The sequence below is a fragment of the Callorhinchus milii genome, unplaced genomic scaffold (genome assembly GCF_018977255.1).
Source record: "Callorhinchus milii isolate IMCB2004 unplaced genomic scaffold, IMCB_Cmil_1.0 Scaffold1, whole genome shotgun sequence".
Taxonomy (NCBI): Eukaryota; Metazoa; Chordata; class Chondrichthyes; order Chimaeriformes; family Callorhinchidae; genus Callorhinchus; species Callorhinchus milii.
The window spans coordinates 98907527-98927175 of NW_024704742.1; the positions used below are offsets into that span (position 1 = coordinate 98907527).

Below are 19649 nucleotides of genomic sequence, written 5' to 3' on the forward strand. Positions count from 1 at the left end.
TGTTGGAGTGTCAGTATAACGTGGCAAACTAATCATTTGTCTAACAATATCAATTGCTAATATTTACACCATGTGATCTTTCTGCTTAATTTCCAATGTATTTAAGTAATTCAACATTATGTTCTAGAATAAAGATAACGTAAGGCTGACTGAATTACTCAACAATTAATTTTTAGAAAGTGTTCCATGGAGAGGATTAAAATAACTGAATTAAAACAAATTGAAAGTCAAATGTAACAGGTCACCTTATAATTAGATTCCAGATTTACTTTTTTGTGAGCCAAATCATATTAATGTGGGCCAGCATAAATCTAGCTGGTGTTGCTGTTAAAAATGACTCAGAAACAATTACAATTGAAAGATAACAGGCTGACGGCACTGATATATCATTACAGATTGTATGAAGATCAAATCTGCTATGAACTGTGACATTTTCTCTCTCCCCCCACCCCCAGCCCCCACCCCTTCACCCACAAGCACTTTGTTAGAATGCCACTGAATAAATTATATAATGTAATCACTGGAACCCTCCACCCCTCTGTTCTACCTCCTCCTCTCCACCTGGCTTTAATTCTACCTCTGTGTCTGCACATAAGATCAACTCCCCTGTCCTCATCTCCATCCCTCCTTCCTAAGTGTCGAAATGAAGCACTCCAAAACATTATCCTGTGGGAAAGGTAATATTTATTTGCAAGTTGTTGGAGTTAATAGAAATGTTGGAAAAAAAGTTGTAATGTGTGATAACTAACACCTTGTTGAAACATATCGATGACTAAAGGGATGGACTGATTTGCAGGTGTGATCCCATGGAATCCGTATTCCAGCTCCAAAATCCATTTAAGGGATGATGATGGACTCACTGAGCTCATCCCTGTTAAAAGGGGATGCAGTGGAGAGGTTTCCTGCATTTACAAAGTACAGCATCAAGCATTGAGGTTTGTGGCACATCACTTCCTGCTTAGGTATCTTCCTGCTCAGCTTCCCATGCCAAAAATGGCTGATTTCCAAATCATCAGGCTATCACCACAAATGACATTGGCAGTAACACAATGAACTGGAAATCAGCTATATTTGTTATAGTACAGGAATGGGATGACATCCCAGCCAACTATGCACATATACAATGAAACTTGCTACTGTGCCTCGCTGCAGCACGAGCTAGGATTTGACCATAACAAGGCTCCACTGTAGAAGTCATTTTTGTGTGACAATTGGGTTGTATTTTATGTTACTTCATTTCAGATATGCAAATTTTGTATCCATGTTACACACAGGAAAGATTCAAATAAATTGCCATCATTTTGTGTTATTTCTTTTATCTCCAAAATCTAAAAAAATCATTAACAAGGCCAAAAGATAATACCACAAACACAAAACAACAACAACAACAGCTTACACTTGTAATAGCGCCCTTCACATCGGAAAGGCATCCCAGGGCGAAGGACATCTGAAACAACGTTTGCAAAAAACAACCCATGCTCACTACTTTGTCTATGATATTGTTTCATTTCAGCAGGATATATTACACATATTGCAAAATGTACTCATTTTACACTCTGACTGTGTCTTTGAATGAATGGGTTTTGTCTTCCACATGAAAAAAAATGACAGACTTAAACTTTCAAGTTGTGTTCATAGTGCAGTTACTTTATATTTCAGTCACCTTGACCATATCATCTGTAAGTAACTCTGTCCATCCTTGAAAGGGCTCTATGCTGTTGGGGCCCAGAGTGGTGTGGATAACCTGGCAAATAGCCAGGCATTGCAGGTCGCCTTGGCCCTGGAGGTTGAGTCACAGTTAAGCGGGGTGGAGCAGCAAGCCTTGTTCCTCTTCCAGAGGGTGGATACATGCCTTGGGATGGAGAATGGCTGATGGAACTCTCTCTGGTCTGATGATTATTTGTTTTCTTGTCTGCGGCACTGCATTCCATTCTTTTGTTATCTGTACAGGAAAGAAAGGCAAAAAAAAAGGCATGTTTATTAATTGGTCTCATCGTGCTTTGGAAGAGTATTCTAGAGAGTTGAAATGATCATAATTTAGGACAAATAACCTAAACTTTTATGTTTGTTTCCCAGAAGTATAGGACAATGCAAATGTACTCTGTGAATTGATGTACGCCTGGCTAATTCAGCCTATCTAATCTACAACTACACCGCTGGCTTATTTACACAGAGGGAGACATTTAAACACAAATTCTCTCACCCACACACAGACTCAGACCTAGATATGTAGGTCCTTTCTACTAATTATAGTGAAATTAAAACGGATCAGTCGTTTGAAAATACATCATACATAAGATACTGACCAGTGCAGAACCACTGAAGCTCACATCATTAATGCTCTGTTGATTGTTTCTCCATAAATTGGCATAAAGTGTTTTAATAAAAAATTTTAATACACTTTTCATAAATTTTAACAAAAGTGTTATTTACTTTCCTCATCAGTTAGGAAATACAATGATATAAGCTCAAGGCTTCCTGCTGGGAGACTCAAGGATTCCCCTATTGGTAATAAGCTTCTCCTTTATGACATGTAATAACTGTCGAAATCATATATCTAATTTCCTCAGATGCTCCTCAGATTGGTGCTCACAGCTTCCCGAAACAAAATCTCTAGGAACCTGCACATCGGTCTGTTTGCATCAAGGATGCCAAGATCTAAACTATAGACTTTTCCATCAAAGACTCTGAATGTTATCACACAAAATAAATCAAATCAACGACATTTCATTTTTTGGGGGGAAATATGTTGAATCTTACATGATTTCTGATAAAGATTTTAGATCCAAAGTTTTAAACGTGCAATTTGGGAAGTTGTTGAATTTGATCCTAGGAATAACCCTGGCCCTGCGCTCGAATATGCCACTCTCTATTTATTTTGTGAATGACCAATGCCCATCAAAATAAGGAATTAGTAATATTCTCCATGGGCCAAATGGACTATTTGAGGCTTTTGAGGTCTCTGAACCCACAAGCTTCTGAATCAGAGGTTAGAATTCTACCACATGAACCAGGCTAACACTGAGTTTGTGGGATACCAGATTAACTCAAACTGATCCCATGGAACAACACTGAAACACAGGTGGGGAATCCCAATGGCAGCTACAATAGCCTTCAAGCCTCAACGACTGTCAAAATCAGTGGGGAAGGAGATATCTAAATCACTTAATTTAGATCACGTGAAAATCTTATAAATTGTTGATGTGGTAAAATGCAAAACGTTCTTTTAACTATTAATTATGTAAGAATAATTCCTTTCTTACATGTAGCACCTATAATGCTGAAACATCTCAAAGTTTCATGGGTAATTGCTGTAAAGTGAAGTAAATTGAAGTGATTGTGTATTTGTAGGCGAGTATTCCTTTTAGTGCCCCCCCTGGATTAATTGTCCATACCTTTCAAATTTCTGCTGTTCCCAGTTGCTGATGTAAGTTGTGTGGGCTGCGATTCTGTGTTGATTACCGAGTTTTTCAGATCCTCCGTCTGTTCTGCTGCAACTGTAACTGCTCTTTTGTTTCTCTTTTTATTTTCCTCATTTTGCTGTTTAAGAATTTCAACCACATCAAATTAGAGCTTCGCTTCTCAACACCTAGCTCAGTCTATCACAATAACAATTTTGCATTTATATAGCATCTTCCACATTAGGAGGACATCCCAAAGAGCTTCACAGAACTGACTGGGAGCCCAAGTTGCGGTTCAGGGGTGAGCTGAGGAAAATGGAGTAAATAAGGGGTAGAAGGTTACCAAAAGCACAATCAAAAAGAAAGATCTTAAGGGCTTCACGCACCATTCATTGAAAATGGTTATGTTTCCTTACTTGTTTGTTGTGGCAATTTGCAACATAAGCAAAAACAATTATCAATGGTACTCGTCACTCATGTATCATAGACTTTACAATGCTAAAGAGTGACGGTAATATAATGATCAAATACTTTAAAGGGAAACTGTTTTCACTGAATTGTCCCATAATCTTGAATGTTATCAAGGGTGATTGCAGTATTTGCCACTCACTTTCTCACTGTACTTTGTGCTTTAAAACCCATGTCTAGAGGCAAATTGAGGTGGGAGCTGTATTTTATGTGACATTTAAGTGATGTTATATCATTACATTCCACTCCAGGGAAATTCTAACTAAGTAATATCTGTAAACAAGTTAAATGTTAATTTAAAAAATGAAAGATTTGAAAATACATAGGTCTAAATTGTCTCAATGAGATTTTATATTCCCACATGGTGGAGGATTGTACAGAAAATAACTGTTTTCAGTTTCTTCACGACTCTTCAAGTTGCATCGGAGGCACAGTGATGTAGGTACAACTGAGTTTGCCCTTTGCAACCGTAAACCTATGTCTTATGGTTCTAAAATAAAAACAGAAGTTGCTGGGAACACTCAGCAGGTCAGGCACCATCTATGGAGAGAGGAAAGTGAGTTAACGTTTGAAGTCGATGACCTTTCGTCAGTTCTGTTTTTATTTCAGATTTCCAGCATCTGCAATATTTTGCCTTTTGTTTCCTCTGGTTCTACTGTATTGGTGCATCCTAAAGTATTGATCTGGGTTTATGTTTTCAATCCCATTTAAAATGTTATACATGTCTGAGATCTCCTCTAAGTCATTTTCTTTAAAGACTGAAGAGCCCAAGCTTGTCTAATCATTGCCAATAGCTCATTCCTCTAACCCTGGGGATCATCCTTGGTGCAGCCCCTTATGTTGTGGTGACCAGAACTGTATGGAGTACGTTAGGTGCGGTCTGACCAAAGAGCACTGTACACCCTGAGTATGAAGCCTAGGGATTGAAACAACTGTTTTAGCATGTAGGACTCCACACACTTCCCCTTTATATGTTCATTAAAGCCAATACTTGCGTTTTGTAATTTCTTCTTTAACTCCATGTTTGCAGCCTTATATGCTTTCGAGGTTGACTGTAGATAATAAATACCCAGACTGCAGAAGGGCAAAAACACACCACAATTGATTTCTTTAAACTGAGAGCAAACAATCTGCTTTCAAAACAACATATTTCCAATCGTTGACTCCCAATATTATTTCTCTGCTCTAATTTCAAACAATAAAATTGCTGGGTGTTTTCAAAGTATGTTCACAGAATTAAACATTTTTAATTAAGAATTCATCCAAACACACTGAATAAAGGGATTCACTCAAAGGGGTGAAGTTTGCAACATTTCATAACATGATTCTTTGTGATAACCACTTCATAATGAGTTATTCCTGTGACAACTATGGGCTGTTATACCATGAAGCTCCACTTCAGTAATATTGTGAATATGTAACGGCTTAGAAAAAAGATCCTATACAAACACCCACCTTCTAGGACTGAGTCTACACTGTTCTGTCCTCTCGTAACCCAATAAACTCTTACTTAGCTGAGTCATAGAAACGGTGTCTAGGTAGTAAACCTCAGTGATACAAAAACCATACATGCCTAAAGCTATAGAAAGGAAGAATCCAATTTAGAAGGGGTTTTCCTATTTTCTTCAAAAATATACAAGATTGTATGCCTTTCTGTTGAGAACAATTCTATCTTTTCTGCTAATCACCAAAATAGTGGTTCATAAATATATTTCAACTTTTCTGCCTGCGACTCCTGCGGTTTTATTTGTTTTGTGTGTTTATTTGGTACATAATACTTTTTTTACATAATACATTTTTGTAATGGGTGAAAAAATAAAAATATAGAACATTTAAACATATTTGAAAACTTTACAATGCCCATCAGGAAATATTTCAGATTATACCCCACTCCCATATTTAAACAGAATACATGAATACATTGAAATGCTTATCAATGATGTGAGATGTTAAAAGGGAGTTTATAAATACGTATGCGAGTAACACATACGGGAGCAATACAAAGACCTCCATGCTTTAAATGTACCAAAGCTCAAAGTTGTAAATTAAAATGTGCTACTTACACCATGAGCAAAATGAAAGGTATAATCAACCCAGGATTGGATGCAGAACTAAAAACCTTCCCAAACCAAGGTGGAAAGTCACTCTCCAGAGTTTCATGAATGACATCAAACATTCTATTTTTCCCACTGTAATAATGAATGAGAAAACCTGTTAAAGTCACATCATGCTCCGCTCAATGTGATCTTAAAGCACAAAGTATTACAGGATCACAATTGCTAAACTATCTAAATACACTTGGTTCCTTAAATATAACCAGGAATAATTAATGAATAGTTATCAACCGGAAACTGTTCTTCATGACAGTTTTGAAACTGGACACCCCAAAATCATATGGGGAAATGATTTCTCTCCTCAAGCTTTACACAGTAATAATAAAATATATGTTTTAAATCAAGTTACATATGTACATGTGTGGCACACCTATTTTATCATCCTGTGGTCTGACCACACTTTCGGTCATGTTTCCCCTCCCCACCCCCTTTTGCCACCCACCAGGTGTCAAGCCATCATTGTTAAGAGCCTTTAAACGTCCTCCCAACATGAAAGGCCCTCAATCATGTATTGTCAGCCTCGTGGAGTCCTGTAGCTCAGTGGAGTCCTGTAGCTCAGTGGTTAGATCACTCGCTTTGCAAGTGAGAGACCTGAGTTCAATTCCAGGCATAGTGAAACCTTGGGCAAGTTTTCTTACTCTACACGCCTAATAACAATCCCTCCAAAACCAAAAACAATAATAAATTGGTCATTTTCAATCTACGACTGTTTGTGGGACATTGCTGTACATAATTGGCTGCTGCGTTCGCCCACAAATATGCAGTCAATTCACTTTACAGTGTGTTTTGTGAAGCGCTTTGGGACGTCCTCCCGACGTGAAAAGCGCTATATCAAATGAAAGGATTATTATTAGTAGTATTATAGTGGTGTGGAGGGGTAAGACAGAAGCTTGAATTTTGCAATTCCCAGATAAGTTCCTGACCTAAGCAAAGAGATCAGCAAAAGCCAGTGATCCATGGCAAGAACCCTACCTATAGGAAAACATCAGGAATCACAAGATCACTTGAGATTTGTGGATGAAAATAAACTCAAATCCTTCCAAAATGTTAATCCTATCATCTTCCTGTTACAGAATCAATCAGTTTCTTAAATGAGTCCAAAGCCTCAAACACTGTTCCCCCTAACCCACTCCAGCTACTGACGCCCAAATCAACACAGGCTAATCTCATGTACCTTATCAAGATGCATCACAGAATACATTATCTTGTTTTGTAGCTGGGAAGCCTAAATAAGAGTAGAAAATAAATAAAACAAGAGCAGGAGAGGTAATGTATATAATGTTACAAAAACGGTCTCCCATTGTACATTGGAAATCTAATGTAGCTTGCTCCTCAATCCTATCACCACCCCTTTCTTTGAATTGGTTCCAAACTAAACATTATTCACCTAAATGGGCCACAATCAAAGGATGGTGGTATTGAAACAATGGTGTAAACTGCAGGCAGTGTTGACAGGAACAAGATGAACAGGAGCATTGCCATGTAGAAGTTATTGGATCTTGAAGCCTTGAACACCCGCTCATGTGGAACATTACAGCACATGACTGCCCAGCACTGCAGGTACATGGAGGCAAATAGACGCAGAATATTGATAGCTGGGAGGCACGGAGCATAAAATGCACCCATCCTAAAAAATATAACAGAAATTACTATCTTATGTATCTGTCTGCAGCTGTAACAGAATTTACATTATACTCTGTTAATGCAGCTTAAAATATAAACCCAGGGAGAAAATTCTTAGTTGTCACTATGGTTACTGTTATTCGGGATGTATTTGTGCAGATTACAGTCTGGAAGAAAATGTAAACAAATGAATATTTAAAATGATGTGCACCGAGAGGTTATTTTGAAGCTTGCTGTCTTTGAAGTGTTGTTTTATTTCATGAGAGGCCATATTTACTGAACAAGACTGGTTAGATTTATAGTGGAGTAATTAGCACATCAAATCCATGAAGATACTTCAGAATTTCTGGCAATAATTACTAATTCCATTGTTGTTCTGGGTTGTGAGCATCTTCAGTAATACATTTCTGATGGTGATCACTGAAAAATATGTAGGACCAATGAGTTTTCAGGATTCCCCAGAATGCTTCACAAAAGGTATAATCTTTTACTATCACTTGGCTCTCTGTGCCCTAGCGAATTGAATTCAGGCTCCTCATCCTCACTTTGAAATCACCCCAGAGCCTTTTCTTACCGTGTCTCTGTGACCTTTTCTTACCGTGTCTCCTGCAACCTCACTGCCCCAGCCACTCCCTCCACTCTGCAAACATAGGCTTGCTTCATACCCCCAACTGATCCACCCCATCATTGTTGGGGAAGCTTACAGCCATTCTGTCCGCACTGAAACTCTAACTTGGAGTCCCTCTGCCTTGAATCCTCCCTCACTGCCTTTAAAACCAGCCTGAAGACCTTCCTTTTCAAACACACTTTTTGCCATCTTTTCCCTTCTCTCCCCCATCAACTGTGTGAAGCACTTGGAGACATAAATGTAGATTGTTGTTATTAAAACTACCTTTTTCATATTTGTCACAGAATTATTATTACATAGAATTGCATAGAATGATATGGTGCAGAAACAGGCTATTCAACCTAACTAATCTGTGCTGGTGTATACTCCACACAAGCTCCCACTCCTCCTATTACCCTCACCTATACCCCTATATTCTAGTCTCCTTCATATATGTATCAGGGGTTCTCTTGTTGATGCTTTTTGCTTCAACTATAGTTTCAGGAATGAGTTCCATACTTTTGAAGGTGAGTTCCAATGTCCTATTATATATAGACAGTGTGTAATGTGATGTTTTGCTGCCGTTTCATGGAATACCAACGTAACGCTAATCTTTATCTAATAAATTCAATACATTCTTACTGCCAAAGAAAATCTCCCATGAAGACAACTGATTAGGCAGGCAAAAAACACACTAACACTTCAGTCCAGAATTACTCAGGCACATGAATTATACACAACACTGAGTAAATCAAGCATCTTTAAATTTCTCCTACCAAATCATGCCTTGATTGAAGATCAAGCCCAGAACATTCCCACTGATATCAAATTCTCCATAGGAGGGCTGGTGAAAAAATAGCTTTTGTTCAATGATATATCCCAGGCAATTATCTCAAATTACCATTTCTTCTGTGATGGTGATGCTCTATTATTAATAGATTATGTGTAGAATAATTAGTTTACACTCACAAACCCATATTCCAGGTCCCAGCACCAACAGTAGTTAAAGAATCTGACAAACACAGCGCGGAGAAAATCCCCAATCAGTATAGTAAAATACGTGGTCAAGGTATCAGAGATGGTGAGCCGTACAAACTCCTGTGAGAAAGTGGAAATGCACAACACATCAATGCAGTTACATTACTTGGATTTATAATAATACAATACAAGAAAAACCTGTCAGTTACTCAAGAACACGTAACTCATCCTAAATAAAATCAGAAACAATATTACAGCTACAAACACTTTGGAGTGGGAAAAAACTATACTTTTGTAGCCAAAGGAAAATACCTGAAGCTAGCTATGATGCATTAACCCACTGAGTGTCTAAAGTCCTATAGAGCTCACAAAATTGATGTAGTTTTCAAATGACAGCATTTTAATGAATGAATTTCTGATGCTGACCATTCCAAAATATAGTTTTGAAGAACAAAATGTTGGACTACTTGGCTCTCTGGATCACCCAGAAATTGTCATAAAAGGTATAACCTTGTTTTGGTTTACTAAAAGGCACTTATAACTGTCACAAAATTATTATTGTTCTTGTGGAGGTCCAATTTTAACAAAATATTCTTCCTACCTCGATTTTTAAAAGATATTCCATTATTTGTAGCAGAAATTAATTTGTGTATTCATTATTCTGACCTTTCAACTGGGGCCTACATTCTTGTCAATCACAGAAGCAGAATCCACAAGGTGTTGACCAAGGGTCAATGGCACGAAAAGTAACCACTGCCATCATCTGGTTTCTGACACAGACAGAAAACCATCACCGTGCCTTACCATCTCCAAAGCAAATTACAGAGAGTTCAACATATGCATAGATTCACCTGTAATTCTTTTTATCACTTGTTAATTGAATAATCAATAATTAAGATTCCTCTATAATCCCTGTAATTCCTCTGTGTACAAGCATTTACTCTTGGTTAATATGCACATTTTGCACATAAGTTATTCAACCAGCCTGCAGGTGAAACCCCAGTGTGGTTCTGAATTTGAGCTTAGTATTATTGTTAGTTTCCCTCGTTGCTTAAGACCACTTTCCAGGTGGTCTACCAAACCTCCTTTCTGGTGCCACGATTGCTTCTTTGATGTTCAGATCAAACCTGAAGACCTTCCTCTTCGACCATGCTCCTCTCCCCCCGGCTTGGCATCAGGCTCCACCACCGTTAAGCAGTCCGAGACACTACCCCACGTGAAGGGTGCAAACTATTGGACAGAAATTCCACTTGGGTCTAGATTTACTCTATTAATGGAACATTTCAGCACAGCCACTTTCACAGAGGGTCATGTCTTGGAGCTCTTCACAGGAATGGGATTGGACACTGAGAAAGGGAGAGGACAGAGGAGCAGTGACGATAAGCGTGTTTGAACAGATAGGATTTGAGGCATGTCAAAGGTAGAAATAGAGGGGGCAAAAAAGATTGAAGAAAGATGGATGAGGTCAGAGGTTATGCAACAACCTTTGGTCCGATTGTGGAGGAGAGGTGGTGGGGGGGGAATTCACCCCTGAGGCTAATGATAAATGTTCACTGCTTTTAACTACAATTTTGGTCAATACCTTAATGGTAATATAATTAGCCTGATAATTATCGCATCACACATTACATTTTTCTCTCTACGTTATCAGTGATCTTGTACACATAGGGCTGATTGCAATGAAGCAACATCACACAGGGAGTTCCAAGGAATACATTATCTAAACGTCTTACACAAGATTTCTGCCTTGTAATCTTTCCTGCATATGCATCCTTCACAATGTAACACCAGTAAAAGGTATGTTACTTAGCGAGGGTTTCCAAGGCCCTCCCTGCATTACATTGCAACCAAAAGATATAAAAGGTTTATGATAAAGAAGTCATTACAAGCATTATAGGATTGATGCTTATTCTTGTAAAGTCCTTCCACTCAATGGCTAGATTTACTCAGGAACAGGAGGAGGCCATTCAGCCCATCGAGGCACCAACAGGCCATTCAGCTATCTGTTCTTCAAGCTTATCAGTTGACTACTTGGGTAGTAATGTATAAGAGGCTATAACTAAAGGGAGGTGGGGTATTGGGATTAAACAATCCTGCCAGGATCTAATAAATTGGTGGAACAGGCTGAATGGCCTGCTGGAAGTTTGATGGGCTGAATGACACACTCTTATTCCGGTTTTCCTATGTTCTTATAAGTAAAAGTATTTGGATTCAAATTTCAGACCACTAATATCTCAGGATACAATATATAGTTTGGGACACAACATGTCATGCAACTGCCAGGATGTTGGAAGGCGAACTGGATGGACCTTGGTCTTCTTTCGCCTAGCAAATTTGTATGTTCTGATGTTCTTATAGCACTTGTTTTGTAGGATGAAGGAGATCTTGCAATGAATACTTTTCAATTTACAATAAATACCTGCCCCACCATGGTCTCCCAGCATGGTCCCCTGGGTACATCTGCAGGATCAACTTCTAGTAGAGGCCCAGTACTTGAATTCCCCAACCAAGTGCCATTATAAAGGGTCTTTTCCCACAGGGTCATGTTGAATTTCACACCCTTTTCCTCTTCAAGCTGAAATCAAATAAACAACACCAAAAGAGACATAAAACTCCTGCAGCCTAAAGGAATCTTGGTATCATGTTGAAGATGCAATGAATCATCATTTTGCTGTGCTTGCCTTGAGATTAATTTCATCCATTAAGGCAATAATGAACGTGTAGAGGTTACCAAGGAACAGAGCAAAGATGCGACCCAGCTGCCATCGGAGTGCTATCCTTGGATGGTAGTTTTCCAAAGAACTAATGACATCAAATAATGTTGGACAGAACATACCAAGTAGGGACATGACCATATTTACCTAATAAAACAAATCAGATTAATATAAGATTTTTTAAAGAGACTCATAAAAGATAATTTCATTGAGCAGAGATTCACCAATATTCAACAAAATAATCATTCCATGTGGTATATATAGCGCCTTTGACATCGGGCAGCCACTGCAAATCGTTTTACAGTGCAATACAGGAGTCCTGTAGCTCAGTGGTTAGAGCACTCGCTTTGCAAGCGAGAGACCTGAGTTCAATTCCAGGCAGGGCCAAATCTTGGGCAAGTTTCCTTACTCCACACACCTAATAATAATCCCTCCAAAACCAAAAACAATAATAAATTGGTCATTTTCAATCTACGACTGTTTGTGGGGCATTGCTGTGCGCAATTGGCTGCCGCGTTCGTCCCACAAATATACAGCCAATTCACTTTACAGCGTGTTCTGTGAAGCGCTTTGGGACGTCCTCCCGACGTGAAAAGCGCTATATCAAATGCAAGGATTATTATTAATGCTGGTGTCTAATTTGCAGCAATAATAATAATAATAATCCTTGTATTTGATATAGTGCCTTATTACGTCATTGAGTACTTTTTAATGCAGTTCCCACAACTACAGGAAATCTGCTCTGGAAGTAGCTCACATTGGAGCAGAATTCTTACAGCGTGACATACTGGAAGGCTCATTTAAGACTCAGATTTGTTATTCAGGAATCATGTTAAGAAATATCGCAAATTAGAGCCCATTGTGTTATTTTCACGTTTACATCAAAAATGGCAAATTAAACCAAAAGAACATTCTGCACACATTTACTGTGTTAGCAGCCTTGTTTACACCAGATGTATTTTGTTAAATCAACTAAAAACAGTGTTCACAAATTGAATCCTAAAGAAATGTAATCATAAAGATATATAACGTCTGGCATATATTTGTTCCAATTAACTGAGAACAGCAGTACTATATTCATGCAATTTTATCTGGTTGATTGTCTCTTTAATCTGACATATTATTCTATTTTACTGTACATTAAACTGCGTTGAATGGGGCATATCATGTGTGTCTACCTTAACATAGTGTGTCAAACATTCAACACCTTGCAAGTGAACAACTGGCATTTGTGCAATCTCTACACAGTGAATAATAAGCATTGAGCCAAGTCTTATTTGAAGGAAAATCTAAATTTGCTTCATTCAAGTCTAATCAGATCTACATATAATAAATATTATTTACATTTATATAGTACCTTTCACATCAGAAGGACAGCTAACGCTGATTTCTATATATTCTCTGCACGTACAATTCTAATCAGATTTCTACCTTCCTCGTTAATGACTATCATACTAAACATTAATAATCTTTCATATATTTAGAACATCCCATAACAGTGTCCTTGAGGATTTTTTCAGTGACATTTATGCATTGAATCTAGCAAGTCATATGTGCATTCTGTTTCTTCAATGCCCTTATATGCTGCAGGCACCGTACTGTTTACCCATATTTCCTTGATAGTCTTGGTTTGTTTTTCACAATTACTATATTTCGCTGATGATACAGTTAAGCACTCCCAGCCCCCTGCCTCCACATAATCTTTCCAGTGTAGGGAGAGAATGAAACCCTGGTGGAGTTTATTATTTCCCTCTTCTGGATAGATTTCCTCACTGCACTTCCCCATTGGTCTCAATGAGATCAATGATGTTGCTTTCTTTGACAACCAGCTGGCGAAGAAATGAGAAAGTGAATTACAGGCAGTTAGCTGTTTCATTTGATAAATCGCTGAATGTTAGATAACTCCTTAATTTCCATATATCCAGTAAAGAAAATCCTGCTCACATCTGCCACAAGCATCCAACATTTGGCTGTTTATTTTATAGCTAGATTCCACTAGCAAGTCAGGTTATAGTTCATAAATCCAAACGAACAGTTCATCGACTAGATTGGAAAATTAATTAGCAAATGTCACTCTTCATTGATTTCAACCCAAATGGGGAATCTCCTGTCCTTGCTCTTCGTGTTTACTTATTTAAATCAATGGTAGAGAAACCCTTGTTAATCAATCAGTCAATACACTGCAAAGGTATACTGTATTAATAACCTTATTTTGTGTGTTTGTGGGACAGGAGGAAGGAGTCTAACACTATTGACAAAGTACTTCCCTCAGTCTAACAATACATTATCAGCCATCTTATTTGCCTTTATCATAATGCTTTTTTCACTCTATTTGGTTTCACCAGTGGTTGAACCTGGCAACCCTGTTCTACACATACGTCTTTTCCCATTAGTGGTTGGACACTGCTTTATTTGTGAAAAAGTTCAAACAGAAGCAGCCACTGTAGAAACAGAAAATAGTATCACACATACAAAGCACGATTAATACTCCAAATTTTAAATGTTTCCGCTCTTCTAAAATTATTATTCTTCACTATCACAAGGTATTAACAGACTGTGATACATTCTATGGAGCCAAAGGCTCTCTGGTATATTGTTCTTGTGACCATTCTTCATGTGCGAGCTTAGCCAGTGAGAATAAACAGGGTATTTATCATGATACGCCTTACAGCTGAGCACAATATTGTCGTCACTTGATATCTGCATACACATTGTTTCCAGCAGAGGTCACTAGATAATGCCCAAGAGAGGGAATACTGATTGATTTTTTTCCCCCTAGGAATACTAAAGCTAAATGAAGCACAACTACTATCTCCCTGGCTACAACAAGCTTAACACAGAGCTGGATTCCAACTTTGAACAAAGTCAACAAGGTCTTGAGCAACAGTAAGTTACCTTGTTTGAAAAACAATAGGACCAGTAGAGCTAAACTCAAATTGTGTCAAACATGTTTTTCCACTAATCAATCTAAAACAGTTTGTTTGTGTTCAACTGCTTGCAGTTCATCCAGAACAAATTCAAACAAATAAAGCAATTAACATGGATTGCTTTTCCATGATTACCTTTGGGATTCAGGAAGTAACTGCACATCTTTCCCCAGGAGATAGAGTGGGAGGGATGAGACCCATGATATTTCACATGGTTTGTGTAAGGACTGAGCTTGGTAAACTACATTGCCTTTTCTTATACCACACTTTCTTGTGTGAATAGAAATAAACTATGTGACTTGGAATCAACAACAAATTGCATATATATGCAGCTTTCACATCAGGAAAACATCCCACGGCATTGGACAGTCAAGGGTTCGCTCCCCAGTTGAGAGTTGGATTCAAGAGGGGTGGTGGGCAAGGAAGATAGGGTCACAGTCAAAGAGGAAGGTCTTGTGATGGACCTTGAAGGAGGTAAAGGAAGGGGCGAAGCGAAGGAACTCCAAGATGGAGTTCCAGAGGGTGGGGGCAGAAAGACTGAAGGCCATACTGCCAATGGTGGGGGCAGACAGTGTGGGGGATGTGAAGCAGGCCAGTGCCCCCAAACGAAGGGATTGGGTGGGTTGGTAAGGTTTTAGCAGAAACTGTACTAAATTTTATGCTCTATACACTAACTTCATTTCTTTCCCACCATCCATGGTCCTCCAGTCCTTGCAATGCAAACTTCTGAGACCTTCTTACAACAAAGTAAATAAGATAACCACTTCCAGCCAGGCAGCAGAGCACCAAGAAGTTGGCAAGAACTCGTAAGAATCTGGTCAAATGAATGTTTTCTTCTTTCCGATTCTCCTGTTCTTCCAGAATGGATTCCTGTGTTCCAATTAAAAACAAGCATTGTCAGGTTTATTCAAAAGCACTGGTCAGCCAGGTGTCTGACATACATAAAAATCCATCACCATACTTAAGAGTTTCCAAAACAGACTGAGACTTTCACATACATATGCCACCTACACAAGGAAATGTGCATATGTCTGGAATACGATGCACACTATTTCATTGCTGGTGACACAACCTGCTAAACAGATTTCAAAGTATTAGATGCAGGTTGGTGAAAGCCAAGGCTTAGAGACTCCAGAGTTGGATACTGCTGAAATCTAAGGTAAAATTGCAAAGCTTCTCATTGAGAGCACTGTCTTGCACACTTCCTGCTGTTTGTCCAACAGCGACCAACCTACCCTTCAGGGCTTTGGCTTACAGGGCTAAAAAGAGCCAAGTGAGAAGAATCCCTGCCTCCAGCACAAATAATCTACAAATATGAATCTCAGAAAGATTTGTCACTTTGGCTGAATCTAGGCCAGACTATGTATTTAAGTTCAGTGATTATTGTAGAACACAGAATGTGCACATGACAGTTTGTGAAAAAGTGTATCCCAAATAAACAGGAACCTCAGTGTGCTGGATATCCTGCATACGTCAAGTATCACACAATGCAATTAAAGAACCTGAGTTATCCCACCCTAAATGGCACCTGGCATTTTTAAAAATATTTTATAATATTTACAAAGAAAACCCACAAGGAATGCTTCATTTATTATCAAGTCCAATCTCTTCAAAGACCTGATTTCTTGTTACTTCTACCTTAAAGCTGGTAGTGATGGATGCAAACTTGTTGTCTGCAGTCTCTGTGTTCCCAATGAGAAAGTCCCAGCTTGTAAAAATCTTCCAGCTGAAGTTAAAGCTTGCATCATCTCCACCACCCTCCTCATTTGCATTCCTTGCCATTCTGAGAAATACACAAGGAGCTTGATTTTAATACATTTCTATGATGCCGAAAAAACAATAGTTGTACCAATACATTTTGTAGCATATTCAGAGAGGCCACTGTATAGTCACTGGAGGTTTGAGATAACAAGATAGCAAGAATGAACTTTGTAAACAAAACCGAAATGTCTTCCTTAGAAAGAGCAAGACAACTTTCTGCACTTGGGCGTAATATCACAAGAGAGGTTCAGATGAAGAAAGTCCTTTGGCCCATTTGATTTCTCCGTTCCAGAATACCCATCCTAATCTTCTCATTACAGATCAAGCTGTCCAGCGTCTTGGCCTCAACCACTCTTCATGATAACCTGTCCCATTTACTAATTATCCTCTGGGTGAAGAAATATGTCCCAATGGCTGATCTGAAATTACGTTTGCCCTATTGTTTCGCTGACTAGTAAAACTGAACATTTGCCCTATTGTTTTGTTTTGCTGATTTGGAATACCTGAAAGCATTATTCTGGGTATACATTCCCAATCCTATTTAAAATCCTATATACCATACCTGTATAAGCTCCCCTCTGTGATGTTTTCCTTCATGACTGCACAGCCTCAGCATGTCTAACTGATGTTCAAAGCTCATTCCTCTAAGACTGGGGATCATCCTCTAACACTAGGGATCAGTTCTCTTCACGGAACCAAAGTTATTATTTCAGGCAATAGGGCAAATTATTCACAAATTATAATAATAATAATAATCCTTGCATTTGATAAATTTTATTGCGTTTTTTTATTTATGAAAATAAAGCAAATGTTAGTGCACACAAAGAATATTTCCTCTCTAAGCAAGCACCAAATTTCCAGCACCAGGTTCTCCCAGGGCAGTTACAGCACAAGCAGATGCAGAGTAAAGTTGTTTCTACCCTGACCTCATAACGTGCTTTTTGCTTATCCCCTTAAACAATGCCCAGAAAGGAAATATCTCAGAGGGTGCCTTGAAGAGATAGATAAGATTTTAAATAGGATTGAGAAAGTAAATCCAGAACATTATTCACTGAGCCAGCAAAACAAGAGGGGGCTGATTCAGGGTTGCAAAGGAAAATTCAGAACGGAAACCAGGAATTATTCCAGAGGGTAATTAACTATTAGAAATATTTCCCAGAAGGGTAGTTGAGGGCAGAACACTTGACTCATTTAAGAAATTGCTCAAGTGTAGCTCAAAGGCCTTCATCATCCAAACCAGGCATCTCTATGTTAATAATACTGCTTGCATTTGATACAGAGCCTTATCATATTATCAAGACGTCTCAAAGCGTGTCATACTGTAAAGTGTATTTTGTGGGTGAAATGGAGTAGCCAATCGCTCACAGCAATGTCCCACAAACAGCCATGGAGTGAGTGAACAATTTTATTTGGAGGATTTGTTAGCCAGACACGGTGAGAATCTCCCTTCTCTTTTCGAATAGTGCAACAAGATCTTGAACATCCAGCTGAACAGGCGGATGGGACCTCAGTTTAATGTCTCATCTGAAGGACGAGATTTCTCTGAGGTAGACTTCCCATTTCACCCTAACCTATGCCAATTAGAGGCCAATTATGTCAATTCTGAGTTGATGGTCATACTCTTTGCAATTGTATTGAATCTTCCATAAGGCATTTTTTTTCACAAAGACCCCTAATAGCAAGTAGAGACATCAAATTATGTTCCTATTAATCTGTGCCGAATTCAAACCAAATTCTGAGATATGATAGAATTGTTTCCCTTGGAGATGAGACGATTGAGAATGGACATGATAAAGGGTTTAAAAATTATGAAGGGGTTTGATAATGAGAATATGAAAAGACCATTTCACTTATTCAGTGCATAACAAGGGGATATAAATATAAGATTGGCATGAGCCAATCTGAAAGAGAGTTCAGGAGGAACGTCTGCACACAGAGGGTGATGAAAATATGGAACTCACTGCCAAGCAGTGCATTTAAAAGGAAACTCAATATGTGAAGGAGAAAGGAATAAAGTGATCTGGAGAGTGGCCAGAAACAGGGGGATTAGGATGGGAAAAGCCCAAGTGAACTGTAAGTATCAGAACAGACTAGTTGGGTCAAATGGCCTGGTTGCATAACACAACATTATATAATTATACATAATATGAGTGACACTGTGCGATCACAGTTATTTTTTAAAGAATTAATTCCTTGAAAGTTTCAACTACACATCAAGTACATAATCATAATGTAATACTGTGGCAATTTTCATGAATAAAAATTCTAATAGTTTTCCTTCAAAAAACAGTCACTACACTTGCCAGTAATTATTTGTCAAGCGTTTATGAAAGAGTGATGATTTTTTTTCATAAAAAATACATTTTTAAATGTTGTGCGAGTCTTTCAATATGCAATGTTGGCAATGAGGAACCAAGCTCACTGTAAGCCTTCAGACCCTGGAAAAATGTGTTACAGGAAATAATATTTTTGAATTATTTGCAATCTACTTCTGATTGCAAAAGCTAAGAATGCTCCATTGTAACACAGTAGTTGAAATAACGTGGCATCACATGGAATAATATGTACAACATTATCAGGTTTATTTCCCTTTCACCTATATCACCAGCTACTCAGTCCATCCACCACGATACAATAAAATATTTACAAAGAATCTCTTTAAGACAAACGCAACCTTGTGTTTCTGGTGACATTGATTAAACCACTTGATACTTTGTTCCTAGTGCTTACAGAATGACCAAATCATTTAATTGAATCATAGCCTTTGACTCACAGGGAGCTATCTGCTTCCCTAAATTATTTGATAGGGAAAAGGCCCATGCCCTTTGAGATCTAAGTTCATGAAACTGCAAACCCGGTGGAGAGGATTAAGAGCTGTCTATGGGGTGTCATGGAATAGGGTACATAATTTTAATCAAAGTGCCCCTGTGATATCTTAAGTACAGAGCCATATCAAATAAAGTGCATCTAATGTCATATCATGTCAAAAGCACATCTCGTCATCATACAGTTGTGTAAAGGATAGATCGGAACATATTTTTACACTGTGTCTATTG

At 38.3% G+C, this 19649-nt stretch overlaps 1 protein-coding gene across 2 annotated transcripts in view; it reads right to left on the bottom strand.

Annotated features, from left to right (window-relative positions):
* Positions 1-1299: 1299 nt before the first annotated feature.
* tmc1 (transmembrane channel-like 1) overlaps positions 1300-19649 on the bottom strand; it is a 47124-nt gene continuing 28774 nt past the window's right edge. Inside the window, exons 10-20 of one of the 2 annotated variants that reach the window (XM_007899361.2) lie at positions 16471-16615; positions 15508-15702; positions 11873-12052; positions 11611-11766; positions 9183-9311; positions 8990-9057; positions 7371-7610; positions 5933-6058; positions 4865-4943; positions 3396-3540; positions 1300-1942 (exon numbers count right to left, since the gene is read on the bottom strand). In XM_007899361.2, the coding sequence (XP_007897552.1) occupies positions 1674-1942; positions 3396-3540; positions 4865-4943; positions 5933-6058; positions 7371-7610; positions 8990-9057; positions 9183-9311; positions 11611-11766; positions 11873-12052; positions 15508-15702; positions 16471-16615 (1732 nt within the window). In that variant the 3' untranslated portion in view covers positions 1300-1673. The remainder of the gene's footprint in view (positions 1943-3395; positions 3541-4864; positions 4944-5932; positions 6059-7370; positions 7611-8989; positions 9058-9182; positions 9312-11610; positions 11767-11872; positions 12053-15507; positions 15703-16470; positions 16616-19649) is intronic. The other variant, XM_042333773.1, reaches the window with a different exon arrangement.